The sequence below is a fragment of the Semicossyphus pulcher genome, unplaced genomic scaffold (assembly GCF_022749685.1).
Source record: "Semicossyphus pulcher isolate SPU_LCO1_2020_fin unplaced genomic scaffold, fSemPul1.0.p SCAF_11, whole genome shotgun sequence".
Lineage (NCBI taxonomy): Eukaryota > Metazoa > Chordata > Actinopteri > Labriformes > Labridae > Semicossyphus > Semicossyphus pulcher.
Window position 1 is genome coordinate 8,556,109 of NW_027211615.1, and position 21,979 is coordinate 8,578,087.

General features: G+C 43.0%; 1 protein-coding gene across 1 annotated transcript in view; it reads left to right on the top strand.

Annotated features, from left to right (window-relative positions):
* Positions 1 to 6,516, top strand: part of fut8b (fucosyltransferase 8b (alpha (1,6) fucosyltransferase)) — a 102,567-nt gene extending 96,051 nt beyond the window's left edge. Inside the window, exons 8-10 of the mRNA XM_069657699.1 lie at positions 2,345 to 2,521; positions 2,604 to 2,754; positions 4,800 to 6,516. Of these exons, the coding sequence (XP_069513800.1) occupies positions 2,345 to 2,521; positions 2,604 to 2,754; positions 4,800 to 5,138 (667 nt within the window). The 3' untranslated portion in view covers positions 5,139 to 6,516. The remainder of the gene's footprint in view (positions 1 to 2,344; positions 2,522 to 2,603; positions 2,755 to 4,799) is intronic.
* Positions 6,517 to 21,979: the final 15,463 nt, after the last annotated feature.

A 21,979-nucleotide genomic window follows, 5' to 3' on the forward strand; every position in this document is an offset into this window, starting at 1 on the left:
TGCTGACACACAGAGACAGACAACCTTTTACACTCAAACTCACACCTACGGGCAATTTCAGAGAACTTAGCCGGCATGTCTTTGGACTGGACTGTGTGAGGAAGCCGGAGTACCCGGAGGGAAACCACACATGCACATGGAAGTGTGGTGGCAATTTCCAATGGCGAGACCAATAAAGTTCTTTGAGAAACAAAGATGTCTTTTGATGTCTTTTAATTGAAGAATAATAGAAGATGAGTAAAAGCAATTAACAACTCGAGCTGGGTCAGACCAGTACTACACAGAACGCAGCTGTCTAGCTGACTGACACAGAATCAAGGTTCACAGTGTGTGTTATACATTACAGAAAGAACTCCCTCTCACAGAGACAAAGAAAGGTGTTATTGTTATGACTTTAGCTGAGGCGCCTGACTATCTAGAGTTTACGCCTTGCCACAGAGCTCTTCGCCCCAGACAAGGCCACCAACTATCTCTCTAAGACAGAATGATCAAACAGCTTAACATAAAAATTTCCTTCACAGGGAGAACATGCAAACTCCACACAGAAAGGCCTTCTACTTCCAAATTGGAAATTGAACCCGGAACCTTCTAGCTGTGACAGTGCTAACCACTGCACCATTGTGCAGCCCAGTCTTTATCATATTTTCCTCAATTATCAAAAAACTACAATAGTTTGAAACAGCCACCAAAACTGTCTTTCTTGTTATGCACATGATGATGGAAGCGGGCGAGCATCTGCAAACCCTGTGTGTCTGAGAAAAAGGTTTTTATGTTGTCCGCGCACTCTTTCCTGAATGTGTCTAAACGCAGACAGCCGTCTGGAGGAAGCAGACAAGATGTCTTTGATATCTTTATTTGATATCCCACTTTGTAATTCAGGCACAGAATGGGTGTGTTTCGCCATTAAATACAACTTTGCATCACTCGGCATGAAAGCGGAGAACACTTGAAAGTACACCGGTGGATCTATAGCTGTTTAGCTTTCCAGGACAAACATTGCCAAACAGGAAGTTCTTGGAAGACACTGTGGACAAAAGGAAAATATTAAAGGCAAACTGTCCTTAATTTTGTGCATACTAGCAATAACAATACCCCTAGCTCAAGGCAGAAGCTTGGAGTTGGGGTTCAATATGTTTATGGTAACTTTATGAAAGAGATTCATTATTTATGAGCACAAACTTTGTGCTATATACAGTACATACACGCTACAGTCTTCCACTTAACACATGTTCATCACATTAATGAGGGGGTATTATGCTGTTTCACATTATTAGTCATATATATAATGTTACAATGTTGGATGTCCACACTAAACGTGGGTGAGGTTTCAAATCTGTAGGTAAAAGTATGTTGGAGTAATCCCCAGGCTTCTCAGCTCAGGCTGCTGTGAACGCCAGGTTTTTTTTAAAGTCTAGCCTCTGGACGCTTTGGAGAGCTGGCCAATCAGAAGAAAGAGGGCTTGTAGGGGCGGGGTTTCTTAAAGGGACAGAGCTGACTGAGTCGTTTCAGGCAGAGGCTGTATGAGGGCCTGCACAGAGCACCAGTGTGAGAGAAATGAGGAGCTTTTTTAACTGTAAATGATGCTAAGCTACTCCACAGGTATCACAGAGAGAAATATGAAGCTTGAAATGAGCATAATACCCCACCTTTAAAAGTTTGTTTAAATTTGTTAAATTGTTCACTTGCTATCCAGACACACCTTAAGTGTTTCGGTGCGTTATATTCATGTGCCCAACAGTCAGCCAAAAAAAAAGATGGAGGACATTGAGGTCTGAGCCTTGTGTGTGCTGTCTCACAGGTTTCATGACGATAACAGAGCAGGGAATCTGTCTGTATACTCAATGTTTTGGTCTTATTTTTAGGCTACCATTTTGAGCCATTATACTGACTTATAAAGATGTCTCTTGCCGGTGATGCATTTGCTCATGCTTTCAACCACTAAAAAGGTCCAATTATATCTGGACCAATCAGGGTATATTATGTCTCTCAAGCTTCCTCTAGAGCTGGGAGAGCAGTTACTCTGAAGTAGGAGATGAGAAGGTCACTGTGAATGGAGTTCTAATGGCTGCTATCATTTGTGGTTTTTACTGTGTGAACACAAGAAAAAGGGGCTGGTGTTCTTAAGAGGTTTCTGTGGTCTGAAAACGCCTGTAGATATTTCACCGTGAGAGCATTAGGACCACGACGTTAATTGTTTTAACAGTGTCTACAAGCCTAGAGTACAAAGGTCCAAAAGTCAACTCTAACTTTGTCAAATTGCATGAAAAACAAAAGGTGTTTGAATTTGAATAAAAGTTTAAAGACTCATTTGTAACGCTGTCTGTGCCCGTTTGTGTGTCTGCAGAGTCCATGTGAGGAGGACAGACAAAGTGGGGACGGAGGCAGCTTTCCACCCCATAGAGGAGTACATGCTGCATGTGGAGGAGCAGTTCCAACACCTGGCCCGACGCGTCCACGTGGACAAGAAGCGGGTTTACCTGGCGACTGATGATCCCTCGCTGCTGCAGGAAGCTAAGACGAAGTCAGTGTCTCTCTATGTGTTTAAAATCATTGTCTTTCTTTTGTCTTCTGCCTTTATCTCACACAATCATCTTCTCTTCCAGGTATCCAGACTACGAGTTCATCAGTGATAACTCCATCTCGTGGTCGGCGGGCCTCCACAACCGCTACACTGAGAACTCACTGAGAGGAGTCATCCTGGACATCCACTTCCTGTCTCAGACGGACTTCCTGGTTTGCACCTTCTCCTCGCAGGTCAGACTACTCTCCTCAGACCACGTTTAGAGGCACCGTGAGATTTAGTTTTGAAGTGTTTTTGCACTAAACCAAAGTTTTGGATGGATTTGATGTTGGGATGAAAGCAGTCTAAACTAACATGCAGGGCTGAGTGGAATTTTAATGTGCAGCCGCTGGTAGACAGAGTAGCATGGAAGTGGAATAAGAATGAACACATTTTGGATTCAAGGTAAAAATGTTGTTTAATAGATTTTCAGGGTTCCACTCTGCAATAACAACCTGCTGTCTATACATTATCCCGCTTATAACACAGCTTTTTACTAATAAAATCAATAATTTCACACAAAACACTGATTTGGAAATGATTTTATTACTTAAAAAAATGATTATCTTTCAACTTTCCATTTAAAAATAGTCCACGACACTCACAATGAGCCCATAGCAACGATTAACTCTCTAGCTGTTTTTAAAAAATGAGCTAACCCAGCTGTTATCACTCACATTAAAGTAAGCTAACCTAGCAGCTTTTACTCACATTAAAATGAGCTAACTGAGCTGTTATCACTCACATTAAAATAAGCTAACCTTGCTGTTATCACTCACATTAAAATAAGCTAACATAGCAGCTTTTACTCACATTAAAATTAGCTAACGTAGCTGTTATTACTCACATTAACATTAGCTAACCCAGCTGTTATCACTCACATTAAAATAAGCTAACATAGCAGCTTTTACTCACATTAAAATGAGCTAACCAAGCTAACATTACTCATATTAAAATGAGCTGTTTTTACTCACATTAAATAGGAACATTTTCTCTGATGGTGCAGTGAGACACGGTGAACTGGACAGCAGGAATCAGTGCAGCACCCGATTGAGGAGTCTGTTGACGTTTTCTTTCCCATTCACCGTATTTAAACACCGCCGTATCCCGTACTGTGTTCTAGTTCATGTTTACTTCATGTGTCGTCTTCAGTTTTGTAGATCTCTCTGTCATAGCCTTCAGTTTTTGCATCGTGTAACCTTTATTGCTTTCTCTTCGCTGTTTTCGTCTCTTTGATTACAGTTAGTCCTCCGGATTCTGTGACTAGAGCCGCATCCCTAGCAATGGTCTGTTCTTCATAGCAACGGCCTGTTGTTGAGAAATAGCAGACCTCTGAAGGCCGTAATTAACCAATCAGAATCATATTTCACCTAGTTCGACGTATTTAACACAGCCATGTAATGAACTTCACATCATACTGGGTCTGAAAAGAGTCTTTCTACCACATTGAGCAGCCTTTATCAGCAGTTGGAGTTTGTTCAGTTGTCATGAAGATTGTTCAGGTGTTAACTTAACGTCACCTGACAAGTTGTCTCTTGCTAAGGTCACATACAATAAGACTAACCAGTGAAAACAGAGCGAACTCTATCAACTGAAAAAGACCACCAGATGTGGAAGAATAATCAAGTAGAGGAGATAACCCTTACTTTAACAACACCTTGAAAACAGGAAAGAGTAACAAAGTTGCCTTAATCAGATATAATTAAAAACATCAGAAATTATGAACAAAAGAAATCAGGTCAAACTGATAAAAGCTTTTGTGCTGTAAAGGCGTGTTACAGCTGCAGAAACAGACAGTTATTACCTGATGGTTTCAGTATCACAAGAAAAAAAAAGACAAAATCTCGATCATTTGATTTTAACAGCCTCATTGTCTCATTTTCACTCGCATGTCTGAAAGCAGAGAACAATTAGCCCATTTACTACAGCTTTAACATTACAATGGCATTCATCATCCATTATTGTGATCATCTTTAACATGGAGTGCACGGGCTTCCTGCCAACTCTAAAAATAATGCGTGAGCCTCATAATTCGTTTTCTCACTGTGGGTTCATTAATGCTCTTCAAGGATCTGAGTGGAATGAGTCTCTTAGCACATTTATCCTTCTTTTAGCAGGAGGGAGATGAATGTGTCTAACAATGAGACGTCTTTTTTGTCTCGACAGCTTTGTTGTCAGACATTTATTTGTGTTTAAAGACCTAATGTGACAATAATCCCTGCTTCTGTGTCTGGCTCAGGTCTGCCGTGTGGCCTATGAGATCATGCAGATGCTTCATCCGGACGCCTCCTCTTTCTTCTACTCCCTGGATGACATCTACTACTTCGGAGGTCAAAACGCCCACAACCAGATTGCCATCTACCCCCACCAGCCACGCAACAGCGAGGACATCCCCCTGGAGCCCGGCGACCTCATCGGCGTGGCCGGAAACCACTGGGACGGATACTCCAAAGGCATCAACCGCAAACTGGGCCGCACCGGCCTTTACCCCTCCTACAAGGTCAAAGAGAAAATCGAGACGGTGAAGTACCCGACGTACCCGGAGGCGGACAAACTGCTCAACTCTCAAAGGAAGTAAATAGAAGACATGAAAAAAATAAAAGAAGAAGAGGAGTGAGGAGAAACACGCAGACTCCGATTCCAGGGAAGGAGGCTGCTTTTGTACAGAAGAGAGAGGCGTACTGAGTGCGCTAAGCTGAAGAGAAAAGAACAAGCCTGTACCCAGGGGTGATAGGAATGAGAATGCACTCTGTGTGTTTATGTGAGAGCGCGTGCGTGTGTGCGTGTGAATGTGTGTGCGTGCGAATGTGTGTGTGCACTTGTGTAAATGCCTGTGCATATGTCGGGTCATGGCAGACTTGCACCCTACCACTACTCCCCCGCCCGGCGCTCTGACGTCAGGCCTGTAGAGATGTAGACGTGAACATTGATTTTAAATAAAAGCAAGAAAACAATTAAAATCCACACAACTGACCGAGCTCGCTCTCTCTCCTGGGACACGACGTCTGGGACTACTGTAAGACTGGCACACCCCGGAGTTAGCTTCAAAATCAATGACTGAGAAAAAAATGACAAACTGGAAAAAAGTGTTTGATTTTTATTTAATTCTTTTCAGTGGTTTTGATTCTAATCTTGCCTTTTTTTGTTTCCTTTTCTCCTGTTTTTTTGTTTACTGAATGTACTGTATCCTCTACTTGCCATGCTCACCGCTGCCCCCCCCTCACACACTTCCTCCTGCTGCTCCTCTTCCTCCACTCACTGTGCTTCCTCCATCTCGTCTCTACATGTGCAATTAATTTTATAATACCATATTGTGCTTTTTATCGAGTGTTTTTAACGGTCTTAATTTTGTGTGTATGGGGCTTGTGCATTGTATACTGTACAGTGTGTGCGTGCGGGTGTGGACGGATGTGTGTGTGTGTGTGATACAGTGTGCCTGTGTTAAAGTCTAAGGGGCCATGTCACGACCTGGTGCCTGGTTAATCGATGAGCAGTGTGTGTGTTTCTATTATTTCCTGCTTTTCCTCCCGACTGAGTAGTGTTTGTGCGGCCGGCGGGAGACTGGCAGTGACAGAGGGGACTGACTCCGCCCTCTCAGCACTTGGAACAATAGTGACCTCCAGTCACTCCGCTGGTGACCTCTAGTGAACAATGGTAAGATTATGTGGAGTACGGTGAACTCATGGTGCACGCACACGCAGACACAGGAGCCGTCCACCAAAAAAGAAGCACTCCACTGAGATAAAGTCCTTTTTCTGGCATCTCTGCTGCCTCTTCTGTCCATCTGTTTGTTTTTTTTACTTTGAACATCGCTGTTTTAAAATAAACAAGAACAATATGTTTAAAAATGATACTGCTATGTCATATCAAACTCCCCTCATCATGAAGGCTTCTTTTTCATAACTTATGTTCTTGGGCATTGTCTTTGATAACCACAGATCGAATAAACTTGAGAAACCAACACAGCATTTTTTTTATCTCCTCCCTTTCTGGTCTGATTCTGTTCGCCATCTGCTCCTCCGACTCTGAACGGGCGACACCTGCTCGTTCAATCAGGCTGCGCACGCTTCAGCTCCACAACACACACGGCAAACTGAGAACGGAGGCTTTTTTCCTGTTTGAAGAGCTCATTTCCAGAAGGGTATCCATCTATTTTTGAAGAGGAAAAGTCATTGCCTGGAGTTCATCTTTTGATATCTTCATAAAACGGAGGGCCCTGCTTCTTAAATTGGTATCATTTTGGCATCCCAGGATTAGAGCAACCAGTAGTTTGTTTTATAAATCATTCAGTACGAGTGTGAATCCATTTTAAAGCCATTTCACATCAAAAACTCTTGAATCCGTCTTTGAATTTACATTTCAAACTGAAGCGCAAGATCAGTAGCTTCAACAGAGACATCACTGTCCTTCATTTAAATATTCCTGGTGACATGACATTCCTGCCCCGCGAGCCCTGACACAGGTACGCCCTGAAAGCATCAGAAGACTTTCTGCTCCGGTTTCCTGCTTCCTGCGCGTCCTAATCGTTTATGATCTCATCCTCTGTGTCTTATTTATGGGCTGTCTCGTTACTTCCTTACTGAGGGGGCTCTGGGAGTTTCATTACAGATCCCTCTTTAATTTCAGCGATGATCTGCATGCTCCATTGGACACCCATAAGGAAAGCTGCGGCAATGGTAGCGGGGAGATGAGCTTCTTTGTGTGTGTGCGAGGGAGAGTAATAGTTTTATTGCTTTTTTTCCCCTCCCTTGCCTGACAACAATCCGCAACCAATTTAGCCCGCGTTGACAAAGCGTTCACAATGCACATGCAGCGTACAGCAGCTCATTGAACATCTCTTTTCTCAGGGAAAGAGTCCCTCGTGGGCTTTCTAAACGCACATGCTAACTGGAGGGCACTTTAATTAAAACACTCGTCGCTGTCACAGTGGCCTGTAACAGTCGTTTAAGAGAGACGTTAGTTCAGTTAATTATTCTGTTAATTGGACCCCGCTCCTGATAGAGAGCATTCGGCTTTTAAGAGAGCGGGTTTCTTTCTCTGCATTTAAAGTCTAATTGTTGGAGAGCTTGTTGGCGGCACAGTGAGGCCATCTGAAGGCCTCGTACACAAGTTGTGCCTCAAAGGAAAAGTGTCACATCTGAGCGCCTCACACGTATCCAAACGCATTAGTCTGCAGGACGGGCTCACATTTTTTCTGTTATACTCGCACTGCCATAAGTACGCAGAAGGAGGTATTCGTTGCTTCTCTCTCTGCTCTCATGAAGAGATCCCTTTCTTACTACCATACAAGATAGGGATCTAAACCCTCTGTCCACGTGTTGGGTGTAATTAACTTTCTTCATTCCCTTGCTGAGCCATAGCAGAGCCTCTATTGGAAAGAGATCTACAGCCATGCTAGCTGCTCTGTGAGGCTGTAGTAAGGAACAGTGGTGCTTTGACGTAAATGCTAACATCAGCATACTAACAAGGTGACACTCTAAACATGTTAATACAGCAGTAAATAATTACTAGGTCGCCCATTTAGCCTGTTAAATGTAATTTGTGCTGATTAGCAAATAATAGCATGCTGAGGATGTCAATCACAGCTGACACAAATAAGCTGTGTCCCAATCCGGGGGCTGCAGCCTTTGAAGGCCAATTGCTTCACAGAAGCGCGTCGAAAGGCTGTTCCAATTCGAAGGTTCCTTCAGATGCGGCCGACAAATGCGTCCTCCGTTTCCCCGGCCACGAAGGATCCATCGCGTGCATCCTTCACGGCCCACTGTATCCCGAGGTTCATTGCGCGCCAGATCAACCAAAATTGCGGACTTTTAAACAGCTGATGACAAAGGTAAGAACGTTTTTGTTCTGCGTTACATATGTTTAAGAAAACAAAAGGGCCTTTGAAACAAATTATCTTTAAAATAATTGGTTAACTTTAGTGATGTTAGTTATGCTAGCTAGTTAGCCCGCTAGCTACCTGTTGCTAGGCGACAGGAGCAGCGTTTGGTGACGCAAGGGTAGACCAGACCGTCTCATTCCAATTCAGCCTTAACGGTCTACGCAAGCAGAATGAATGAATGAATGAATGGAGCATCCTCCGTGGACTGCCTCCTTCGAAGGCTGCAGCCCCTGGATTGGGACACAGCTAGAGACAGACAACCTTTCACGCAAAGAAACACGCCTACGGCCGATTTAGAGTCACCAATTAACCTAACAAGCATGTCTTTGGACAGTGGGAAGAAGATGGAGTGTTCTGGAGGGAGCACGCAAACTCCACTACCGCTACGTCCGAACCGGGGGACCAAAGTAATTAACATCCTCTTGAAAGTCTTAGATATCCTAACAGTAGTTGATGAGATTTCTGGACCAGTCAGCACTGGTTGCACTGGTGGATCACTAAAGTCATAAGGAATCTTCTACTGTGCAGCATGAATATCTGTGCAAAAGTCCATGTTAATGTCGACTGAAGATGGCCTGCCCTTGATTCCTCTTGCTCAGACTGCTGAAGCCTCTTACCCAAATCAGCTTTAAATGTTTATGTAGATATAAGACTTTTTGAGCACCTTCTTTTACAGTGGAATCATCTTTCAAGGAATCAATTCACAGTTGGTCGGGCGAGGAGGAACTAAAACAGTGATCAACAACACCTGATGTTGATATGCAAGTGTTGTTTAAAGACAACAAGTCCCACTGGATTGGGAGTGGGTTAATGCCTCAAGCAAAGTGTCTTTAAAATCAATCGTGAGATCAACAGGTGAAGTAATGCAATGTCAATAGGAAAAGGCAAGAAGGAGCTAAGCTGGAGCTTCCCTTTACCACTCAGTCTGCGTTCCAACAATCCTTCCATCAAAATGAGGGTATACCACTGGCTGATTTGGCCTTACTGGCCATCTAGTTGGAGCTCTGAGCAGGAGCGCTGCCTTCTTTTGCATTAAGAGGAGCCATTTGAGATGGTTCAAGAGTAGACCCAGGACATAATGGAGCGATTACATATCTCATGCGTTGGGATTCCCCAGGAGACGCTTAAAGAAGTTGCCCAGGAGAGGGAGGTCGGGACTTACCAGCTTAGCCTGCTTCCATTGCAACATGGCCGTGGATAAGTGGGAGAAAATGGATGGAAATGGATAAATGTTTGAAGACAAACCTGAGAACTTCCAAACTCGTCCTTTAACGCTCACGGACCCACATTTCAATGTGTCCGTGTAACTCTGATGGAATTCATATCACATCGAGATAAGTGCCATCGCCTCGTGGATTTCTAATCTTGTAAAGGGCAGCTGAATTAATTCTGACTGACTCATGAAAAAGGGAGAGGAAATGGAAATGATTATTGTAGTCCTGGCCGGCTCCAATCAGCACTCTGCCGGCGCAGCAGTAACAAGTGAAGTCTGCCCTACGGTACCTGGCCCACATCAAAGCTGAGGGGAGGAACTCAAACGAGACGCTGTCAGCTTTTCACAGGGCGAAGAACATGCTCGAGTGTCAATCCTTCTCCTCTTCGCCTTAAATCAACTCAGCAAGTGTTCCCGCTTTGGCTTTTGTATTTTTAATCCAAGCTGCTCTGTTGACTTACAATAAACCTGATTCTATAAAGCTGATTGTTGGCACAGAGCAGGGCCGCTGAGTACATCATCACTCAGAGGAACAAAGGCGTTTTGTCTGGCACACGTACTGTACTTTACTGTGGTGCCTGCTGGGAATCCAGTAAATCAGGGTTTCTAATGGAGTGCTGCTGACACACCGGAGGACTTTATTGTTGTTTGGAAAACAGATACCTATTCAGACTCTTAAAAGCACTTTGCAGATACATAACCTCTCATTAGGAATTAAATAAGACATTTAGTTATGTGCTTCTCATGGTGTTCTGATCCCTTCAACCAATCCACTCTGCTGTCGGAGGTGGAAGTCGGCCTGAATTAAGAACAATTTGATTAATTTCAGTCATCAGACTCTTGCTGTGAATTTGGACACATACGTTTTCAAGGATTTATTACATTGTCAGGCTGCCAGACAGATTAGATTTTATTCTTAAAGGGCCAATTCGCCGATTTTCAACCTCAGTCCTATCATGCGGAGCTAATGCCATTATGGTAGGAAAAATTTGGCTCTGTGCCTTTGGAGGACGCTATCCGCTTCTCCAATGGGCCCTGGAAAACCTCCATCAGACTACGTAAAACGCGTCATCTGGCGGAGGCCAGGGAGCTCGCTAAACTACACTTCCTCAATCTAGGACGCCCACCTCCGTTGTCATGTCTCGTTCAAAAACGTCAGGTTTGAAATGTAGCCTGGAGACTTTTTAGACCATCCACCGGTTTATTCTAGTCGTATTTCGGATTCTGTACCGCTCTTGATGGGCCGTTCCTTTCAGAGGGAGGGGCGCAATGCATGCTGGGTGTTGTAGGAATGTAGAATGGGAGAAACCACAAGCTGTTTGTACAACTTTCTCCACAGCTATGGCGCCAATTTCAAATATTATTGCTTCTATGGGTTACAGAGAACAGCTTTGACTGACAGTGGCTTTTTCCAGGGGCGAACTGCTCCTTTAATCTTTGGTTTGTATACTCTGTTAGCATTGGATAGCCTTTTGTCTGAAAGGGAAGGACGAGCATCTAATTTATCACAACATGTATTAGGCTACATTTTCATATCTATGTGACACAACAGTTCTACATTAGTTATCATCCTGTTAGCATAACAGTCAGTGGTAAAAGGTTAAACAAGTTAATGATCTGAGTACACACACTGATTCGTTCACAACACTCTTGGAAGCGTTTTCATCAGGAGCTTGTACCCTCAGCAGAGCTGCTGACAGTCTCATGGAGAACACAGCTGGTGTGAGCGCTCTGTGATGTCACGCAGATAATAGAGCTGCAGTCTCTCAGCTTTCTGTAGCTCCCTTTGTTGTACAACAGACAAAGAGCTTTGTATTACCAGCCTGATGAAGACCAAAGTGTATTATTAGAACTGTGACAATGATGTCATGATAATAGAGCATATTTATACCTGGTAATGGTGGCAGTGGATGTGATGTTGTGATAGAATATGAGGACATTTTTATAGGATGATTGTGGGTCTTTTTTTATAGCTGTGATAATTTCTATCAGACAATTTTTCAGGTTTTAAAACCCGTAAAATCTTTGCTTCAGAACAAAAGTATTTCTCTCAAACATCAACTATTTATGTGTTAAAGTATCTTTAGTTATTACAGCGAACAACCCACCAAGTTAGACTCTGAAATAGCTTGCTGAAACCTGATTGGTGCATTGGATGTTGGTGCATTACATCACCTTTTTCCATGAAGCCACGCCCAAGCCAGCGAGACAAACAGCAGAAGTTTTAATGACAGAAATCTGCGAAGTGGAAAACAACTGTGGCAGAGAAGAGTGTGTTCATTCAGCCTGTGAATGCTCAGAAGCCGACGGAGATAATACTGTGAGTTATAGCAGCCTGAACACTAACCCACAGTTTAAGCTTATGTAAAATGGATCACAGTGTGTAGACCAGATTTGCTCACTGTATACTGTACATGTTTTGCCATAGGGGATCATTACAGCTAATGTTTGCTTTTACCATTAAATAAAGTGTTTGAGATTAGAGGTTATCAATCCTGAGGCCCAGCTGAAGAGCTGAATACTAATTATACAGCTTCATTTGCTATTAAGAGTAATTAAGTTAAACTCGGGGCAGTATGTCTGAACGGCACGTCGGTTCCTTATCACTCCCTCTGATGCCTCCTGAAACAATATACTGATTTATAACTGCACTTTGTCATCAGCATACCAGGTAACCAGTCTGTCATCTCCACCTTTTAGCATTTAGCAGATTGAATCAGAGTGAAGACACTACACTGAGCTGTAATGAGATGTTTAACTGTATGTGTTTAATAATGTGTTAATCAAGGTGAAATACAGACCAAGTAGGGGTTCCATTTTTGGTTCTGTTTAATTGTTGTCTGTTGGAAGGATGAACCAAAAGAGATCACTCCTGAACAAAGACAGTGTGTGTGTGAACCAATCACTGTATATATAGATGGACGTCACATCTCCATCTTCTCTCATTGTACTGATGTGAAGACGAAATACCCCCGAGGTAAGCGCAAAGATCTCGCACGTCGCTGTATTTAACAGCAGAGCAGCTTCTTGTGTTGGTCTGAAGCAGACGTTCACTGATATGTAAACTTCAATGACTGTAGTGATTGTTTTAGTTACGTCTCCTCTCACCGTTCCTCCTCCACTCTGCTAATCAGGAACAGGTCGGCTGCAGGAGCCGTATTGGTCAGCAGAGCTGTCAATCATCATTTTAACAGCATCAAATAGCTAATTAAAAGTAAACTTGTCAGAAAAATGAACACTTGGCCTTAAATCAGCATGATAAGAACTAACTATAATGACAGAAACCATGTTTGACGTGCATTTTGATTTTATTGTTTGACTCATGTCCCATCTGTTAACACCGAGGAGGCGGGCTTTATGACCTATCATAATGGCGGATCAAGGAGCATATTGGACCTCCACTGATGCGACTCTCTGTCTATACAGCTCTGGATACTTTGTTTGGGGGATTAGGCAGGGCCGCTCCTCCGCTGTCCTCACCTACATCCACAGTGTAGGTGAGGACAGCAAACGAACACTTTGTTTTGCACTTAAGTACAGTTTTCAGTTATCTTTACTTTACCTGAGTATTTATTTTCTGACAAATTTTTACTTATACCTCCTGCTATTTTAACACAAATACCTGTACTTTCTGCTTTAAAACACGCTCCTTCCTTTAGCTTTAATGCATTTGACAGGAATTATTGATTATTAATATTTTGCATCATTGTGTGCAACCTTCCTAATAGAAAAGGAAGGTGTCTCCATCAGTGCATAACACACACGTCAGATGTAATATAATAAAAACAACAGAAAGGATGCATCAAGATGAATGAGGAAAAAAGCAAACTGAAATGCAGAGAAGAGGCGTCTATAGTGAATGTGATGTCCGAGCCCGTATATTTTATTTGAAGTTAAAATGATTTAAGTTTGACGCTCTTGTTGCACAGACACAGCCGGCAGAAATGTCCTTCAGAAAGCTTTTCTTTACCTTTATATCATGAGTACCTGCACTTTTTCTTCACTTCACTTATACTTCAGTGGAGAAGTTGAATCAGTACTTCAACTCTAACAAATGTATTTTTTATTCCAACCGTCTCTATACTTCTACTTGAGCACAAAAACTTATTATTTAGCCACTTCTGGATATCAGCATTCCCTTTAGTGGTAATGTAATTATAACCATTCAAAATGATGGCCAACACTCAGACAGAAAGACGTCGCTTTAGAGAAACTAGAAAGTTCCTTTAAAATACAGCCTTCCCTATAATTCTGCCTGAATAGTGATGTCACACTTTACAGTAACCTAATGGGCTTCAAGTCGATGGGACGTCTTCTCCACTGTATAACACAAAGACTAATGTTGCTGCTGAAACATCCACCTTCACTCTGCATGAAGTCTGCTGCAGCAGCGGTGGAGAGGAGATCCAGCCCCCACCCCAACCCCCCCCCTGCTGCCTGCCTGCGGGGTTCAGCCCGCTGTGATGACCATTAGCGTCTGGCTGAGGCTGCAGGAGATAACAGGTGATTTAAGGCCCTGTACCCCGACACAGCCAGAGAGAAATGGCCGGCTGCCGCTTATCTCCCGCTCCGCCATACTCCACACACTTTTACATTAGGCTTCCCTATTCAAAGCCATCTGTCTTCCCAGTCAGGGTTTGATAAAACCGCCTGCGTTCCTCGCAGAAAGGGGAGGAGCGGGAGGCAGAGGAGACGCACACGACACCCCGCCTGCATACTTATACACACAGCAATTCAGAGGATCAGCCGACAACACCGCACTCGCTGAATACTTTATCCACGCTGACTTGCAGCCCGGGGCGACACAGTGGGCCTCGACAACAATAGCTGAGCGTGGCACACAAAAGATACTGTACCTGGTTGTAAAGGAGAGACCTGAGAGTGTAACATCACCCCTGGACTAATTGCAAATCAATGGTGCTGGTGAGATGAATGTGTTTGGGATAATAATGGCCTGAGGCTGCTGTACATCAACCATTCATGCACAGTGCCAAACAATAATCACAGTGGGTGCACCAATAAAAGATCTGGAGATGTTATCATCCCTCAACAGAAAAAGCATTATACCGTCGTTGAGGGTTTGTACCTCTGAGCAGAGCAGCGACAAAGACAGAAATATTATTCCTACTTCTGCTCGGAAGGCTTTGGCATGTCTATAGACTGGTGATTAAATCTTAATGCCATAACATATTTGCCCGCCTGCAGCAGGAAAAGGGATTACTTCATCCTTCTTGGCTGCGCATATGTGGGGGAATATCTGCAATCTTCAGGGCATGAGAGAAAAATGTCTTCAAAGCTGAAGATGCAGAGGAGATTGGATGTTAAGACAAAGGCGGTTATATTCAGGAGTTGTATAATTGCCCCTTCTTCTCTGCTGTGGAGGCTAAGTGGGCAGTGGCTGTCTTCCTGTGGTCCCAGCTCTGTAATTATGGTGTCATTGTGTGACAACAGAATCGCCCCAGCAGCTGCTACTGCTCAAAAAGTTCTCTTGCGCTTTCTCTGCGTCCATCTCTTCCCTTTCTCTCCTCCATCTCCCGTCGCTCCTCTTAGCCTTTGTCCCATCAAAAACCTGACGACTAAGCACAAGTGAAAAGCTCTATGCTATTAGCTATATGGCACAGGTTAATACGATCACCCTGATGGCAGATTATGGCCCAAGTCCTGAGTGCATGTTGTCATTGGCACGGCTCAGGCGAGGAATATTGCTTTCATATCTAGAAGTAGTAAATCAGAAAAATTGAAAGACCTCGTTCATGATAGTCTGACCCCTACACTCGGCTGATCAGACTGGATTAGTTCCAGGGTGATGTAGCAGTTCAAAAAAACTCAAGCTAGCAACTCAGTGAGGCAGCTGCAGGGCCTGTGTCCACTTACTGCGTTTGGAATGTCACTTCTCCCTCACCGACCAATCAAAATCAAGAAAGGGCGGGGCTTCAGATATCAACTTTGTCAACAGCAATAGTGGAGGAGAAGCTAATCCTTACGGTTTTTCCTGGGTACAATTTCCAGGTGTTGAGCTGCTGCTAACGCCAGGACACGATTCCTTTCCATTGTTTTTGTGTTTTCTTTGTAACATTTCCTTGAATAAAAGCAAATATTAAGCACAAAGAGCGATTTAAAACACATTTAATGATCACTACCGAGGGAAGAGGAACTTTCTCACCTAGCAACAGTAAGCACCGGTGAGAAGTGCTCTGAAATTGAGGTTGTGGACGCTGCCAGTGCAAAAAAAACAGAGATAGTGGACACAGGCCCTTAAACTAATGCTAACATCAGTATGGTCACATGACAATGCTTACTTACTTACAATGCTTTACTTATTAGCACAAAACAAAGAATTACTAGGTTAGAGAATTGAACAAATTACATTTTGTCGTTAAAGAGATAATAAGTCGAGGGTACACCGAAGTCATCAGTCTTTCCGAGGAGAACACTAATACGTGAACCAAAGTTAAGAAGATCTATTCCGGGCTTTTTGCCTTTGTTGTATAGGACAGTTGTAGAAAGACAGGAAATGTAGAGTAGTGTTGTTGTGAAATGCACCAAATGATCAGCAGACCGGGAGTCGAGCCAGGGATCAGTGTGTCGAGGACTGTAGCCTCTGTACGTGGGGCGCCTGCTCTACCAACTGAGCTAAACCAGAGCCTGTTTAGTCAGTGTTTAAAGACATTTAAATCACATTGTATATCTAAAAGGAAGAGTAATGGCACTGGATTCATCAACTGGAAACTGTCATGACTCGGCTCAGGAGTCAGTGGTGTGAGATGTGTATGAGTGGAGGAAGTGTGTGTGGATAGGTTTTGTAAAATGCCAACACAAACAAAGATGAACTTAGGTCAACATCACCAAACCACAATGCAGTGTGCCTGTGGAGAGGACCAGAGCAGAAAGAGGTTAGAGCGTACTGCAGGAGCTTCAGTCACGCAGCAGGTTGTACTCCAGTTAGTGACCTGAAGATAAAAGACACGGGTTAGGGACACACCTTCAGGATGACAACAGTAGAGACACTCGATGACTACCTGAGCCATGTCACAATGCTTCTTGTGGAAGTCTAGATAATTCAGGATTTATGTGAAGTCAAAGGCAGCTGGACTTGTGTCAGGTTCTTGAAGATGTTTCCTCTCTAAGCTAAAAGCCTTCCTCTGAGACGGTTTTGGATGCACTTCTATATTTAAGTTCCTTGACTTTCTGGTGGAGCTGGATGAAAAAGTCAAAGTCACTTGGACTCATGCATTTTCATGGCAATCATTTTAAAAGTATTGCACTAAAACAAACAGAAAATGTGAACATCGTGCAGGCACTAAAGGGAAACTCAAAGGATCACTAAAGTCAGCGTCGTCCTCTGATGTCTGCACTAAATTCCCCTGCAGTCCCTCCGGAAGTTGTAATAATTTATGGGGCGACCAACTGAACGACCAACATCAGCATGTCTAAAGCTACGCCACTAGCATAACTAAAAAGATCACAGTCCCTGCATTAGCCAGGCTAGCATGTCCGTCCCCGCCCGCCTGCCTCCTCTCTCTCGCTACATTTCACTCAAATGAATAATACAGAAAAGCTAAATTATAGCTTGCACAGCGTGGGGTATGATAATTGAAGTGCTCTTGCATTAACACCAGGTATGTGATGGACCGTGCTTGTGGCATCACAAAGGAAAAGTAGTCCCTTTTGCAAACTGGGCACCAAACCAGCTGGAGACTCGGCTATAATGAATCCACTGCCAAAGAAATGGTAACGTGTCTGCAATCCAAAAAAACTGTTTGAATGTCAGCGTGATTCTGCATAGTTTAATCATATGTTAATTCAGGCACATGTATCTGACATCAGCCCACAATTATCCAGTTAAGGAAGCAGGAGCCTCGGCTGAAAGGTATTACCTGTAAGCCTTGTTCTGAATAAGCCTTCATTTTCCCATCCGTGTTCGTCATCAGAGTAATTCTACAGAGGATTTTTTTATCCATCGTTTGCTTTTGTTTCTCTTCTTTGGGGGATTAAAGGAGAGTGTTTTCAGCCATTTACAGGGTTTGATTTAGCAGATAAATAAAAACCTGATATCTGAGTGTGTTTTTATTCTCTTTTATAGGCACAATATTCATCCCTCTAAAGTCGGCTTGTGAGGAATGTTCTGTAAGACATGAGCACGTTCTGGCTTTTGAAGCTCGGCCCGGTGAAGGTTTAATAATTTCAAGTGGATTTTTTTTTCTCCCGGCATGCAGATGGGTGAAGTCAGGGAGTCTGAAGCTTCGATTAGACATGCTGTTAGTTTACTGCCTCGAGCTGCAGTCTCCCTGTGATGCCAGCCTCGCCCTTGACCCGACACCTACCTGCTTCCCTGTGATCCAAGCCACTGTCATCCCGGGTAGAAGTAGAATCCAGAGAGTGTGTAAAGACGTAGACGGCTGCTGGGCATCTTCACGTTACACAAGGATGAGCTCTCGTACATTTTAGTCGTCTTTTTTCTCCTTGATGGCCTCTAAGGATGTCATTTTGCCCTCTCTTATTGCCGTCTTTCATCCCTCCTGTCTGATCCCCTCTCTGTTATCTATTGTTTGGCCTGCAGAGTGTGCATCGGCTCGTATTTCTCCGTGGCCTTCATGACAGCGTTTCCAAGATCGATGGGCTCCCTTTGTGGACGCCGTTCAAAGGACACACAGCGTATAACTTTCCGTTTTATTCTCACGGTGGTGTAATTTCACTCTTGACACACATTACTGTCAGGGTCAGATCACATTTCAGCTGGTGCGTTTCCTCGTAAATGTTCAAAAACATTAAAGTTCTGTTGATTAATTGAACAGTAATCAGCATCAGTTTATTAACTGCAGTTTGCAATCGAGAGCGTAGACAGTAAATTAGCCAAACTCTCACACACGGTGTTTTTATTCTCATGCCCCCATTCAAAGCAGCGAGACCTCGCCAGCCGCCCCTGTCGCCCTCTCAGCGTGAGACCGAATTGAAATTACAAGCGAGTATTTATTAGGATGCCTGAGCACGCTGTTCATCAGCCACACAGCGGGGGTTATTTCATTTCCCAAGTTTAGTGGAAAATTCAGGTTATTCATATCATCCCAGATGTTTGCCAATTTACTTAACATCCAGAACGTATGCAATACCCCACAGCAAACAAGCTGCACGGCTAATCACAGGTTAGTCACTGAGAGGCTGACGCTTCCCATGCAATATGACATAATTCTAATGTCAGCCAGCCAAAGGGCCACGCAGCAGAGCACCGGTAATGTGACTCAGTGTAACAAACTGCTCGTGCAAACAGCCGCTTAATCAAAGCCCTTCAAAGGGAGGGTTCATAGAAAATATAAAAAGGAATATTCCACACCTTCCTCCAGTAGTATCTGACTAAACAGATAGTTTGGGGTTCTTTTGTCCTGGTTTTTGAGATATGTCACTGCAGTTTCTGCATCCAGCCAGACACGATGGGGATGAAAGCAGTTTTAATTGTGGTGCTCACAGCAGTGAAAAATTCAACACTAACGGGGTCTTTCTGGAGACGACTCATTCATATTCAATGAATTTAGAGTTTGAATTATTTTAGGGCTTAAATATGTAACCAAAACCAGCTAAAATCAAATAGAGCTTAAAGCCACGGGAAACCCAAATCCACTACAGCCGTCTAACGTCATTTTCAGTCTTTTGTTTAAGTTTCTGTAAACTTTCGTGATATTGGATTTGAACTGGGCTCTGTAAAGCTTGAATATTTATTACAAAAGTTAAGCGGGTCATTTCCGTGAACCAATCATATATAAAGTAGGCTAACACAGCAGATTTTTAGCCAACTATAACCAGCGTTAGCATGTTACGTGAGTGATTGTTAATGACCGCTGTTTTTGACTGTCAACTATAGTTATAATTACAGCTGTAGTCTAGCTTATGGGAGTTAGGCTAAGTACCAGCCGATGATGATCTATTTGTTGCAGCAAGTGTCAAGAATGTGGTACTAGCTAACTCTACAGAGCTCTCATTTAGAATTGCATTCATAGATCCGAGAACAAACAGGGGCATCTTAGCTAACGTTACATGTATGCTAACGATGATAGCAAAGCATTTAGTAACTTACCGTTCAGTAGTTGAGATGAATACTTTCAGATGGCAGAGCTTCTGAGTCAGTGGACTCAAACGTTTAAAGCTGCGCTGAGCCGATTGTCACATGCGGCGTTGCTGCGTGTGCAGCCAGGCGGATGTCAATCAATGAACTTATCTTTTCAGTGTTAGGAAATGGTCTCACCAGCAAAACGAGCTGTGTTTTCTTATAGTTATAAACAGTTACTTTCACTTTTACTTAATGAGAATCTGAGCTTTGATATCATACATGCAGTTCTACTTTTACGAGCTAAATACCCGCAGGCTTCAATGTAATGTAATATTAACGTTTAGAATTTAGTATATTATTTAATATATTAAAGCTGCCTCAGGGTCTCCATGAGAGTCACTCTCCACAGATACTGAGGACTGTCACGTCCAGCTGACCAGCTCCCATCTAAGTTATGAACCACTTTGCTTCAGCAAGACATCCGTCATTTCTGTCATGGTACAGCTAGCATTGACACGGTCTCAACAGCTCTTCTAGTTCTTATGCATCCTGAAATATCACAAATTAATTGATACAATTATTGTCTATTTTTGTCACTTAGTTAGACTCCACGGTGTCGAATCTTTTTTGAATTTTTTGTGAATGAAAGTTGCCCACACATGGAGCACAAACGGTGAGCTCCTTCTCGTGAGCAGGTGGCATCCCTCATGCCGAAACAGGTAATTCACAGGTTTTTATGTCAAAGGGTTTTTAAATTTCAACTTGCAAAACTCACACGAGCAAACCTCACCAAAAAAATTTAGAAAGGTTAAGGGTAACGGCACAAAAATGTTTTGTGTCATTGTGAACAGTTCTCATGGAAACTATTTTCTGCAGCAGATACACTCTGTAAGAAAACAGATGACAGCAGCTCTGCGGCTGGTTGGGTACAACAAGTGGTAAGTGAGAAAAGTGTTTTGAAGTGAAGTGACACTTTAGCCCCGAAACATACAGTTTTCCTCTTTCTCTTTTGAAGAAGCTCTGGGGTTAGAAAGAGCATTTTATTCCACAGTGACACACTGACGCTGACAGCTCGTGTGCCAGCTTATTCCAGCTATTCATTATTGTAGATGTTATGTGCATCATTTTTCTACACAGCCTGACACATTTGGTATGTTTTGAAATATAGAGACATCCTCTGTTTCTGTGTGGTTGTTCCTAGGTTCACTAACATTGTTAGAGATTGGAAATCTTTGCCGTTTGAATTGCAAGAAAACGAAGGGAGAGGGATGTTTCAACTAGAGTTTTAATGGTAAAAATCCCTTCAATTGCTGTGTAGATATAAATGTCAAAAGTTGGTCTTATATTTAAGGGTGTACGTTTGTAGTATAACATCAGTAGACCATGGCTGGGTAATTTCAATAGACTAACCCATGAAGACACACACTCACTAAGGGCCTGTGTCCACAAACAGCGTTTTTTGTGCTGGCAGCGCTCACAACCGCAATTTCAAAATACTTCTCACCGCTGTTTACTGTTGCTATGTTACGAAAGTTGTCTGGCGTTTACTTCCGCTTCCCTTGGTCGTGATCATGAAGTGTTTTAAATTGCTCCGTATGTTTAATAGTTGATTTGATTCAAGGAATTTTTACAAAGAAACAAAAACGATGGGAAGGAATCGTGTCCTGGCATTAGCAGCAGCACTAGACCTGGAAATTGTAACCTCAGAAAAACAAGAGGATTAGCTTCTTCTCTGCTATTGTTGTTGACAAAGTTGATATCAGAAGTCCCGCCCCTTCTTGATTTTGATTGGTCTGTGAAATGACAAGCATGGCGGTGTTCCAAAAGTTGAACTATTTTCAACTGAGAGCGCTGTGAGTGCAGCGACAAAAAACGGCTGACGCTGAGGGCGTTTTTGCGCTGAGGACGCCGAACGCTGAAAACGCTAAACTGCATTGATTTGTATAGAAAATAGGGGCTGCCAGTGTTAGTGGACACAGACCCTAAACATCTTTGTAAAGCAAATCATTAACGAAAATATATACAATTTTATGTTTATCTTCTTAAAGGAGTAGTTTTTTCCACGGGGGGAATCAATAGTGAGTGTACCTTCAGTTAACGGTGGTCTTTCGTAGGGATGGGAAAAATACTATTCAATTTTCACTGGAATGGATCATTTCTCTTACGATGAGAGTCATACTGTGCATGGTTGTTGGAGACTTGATATGCTAGCTTTACCTTTCAAAGTTTGCACACTCATTTTCGTTTATTTCTATAAAGAACTTTCACACAGAACTCTTTGAC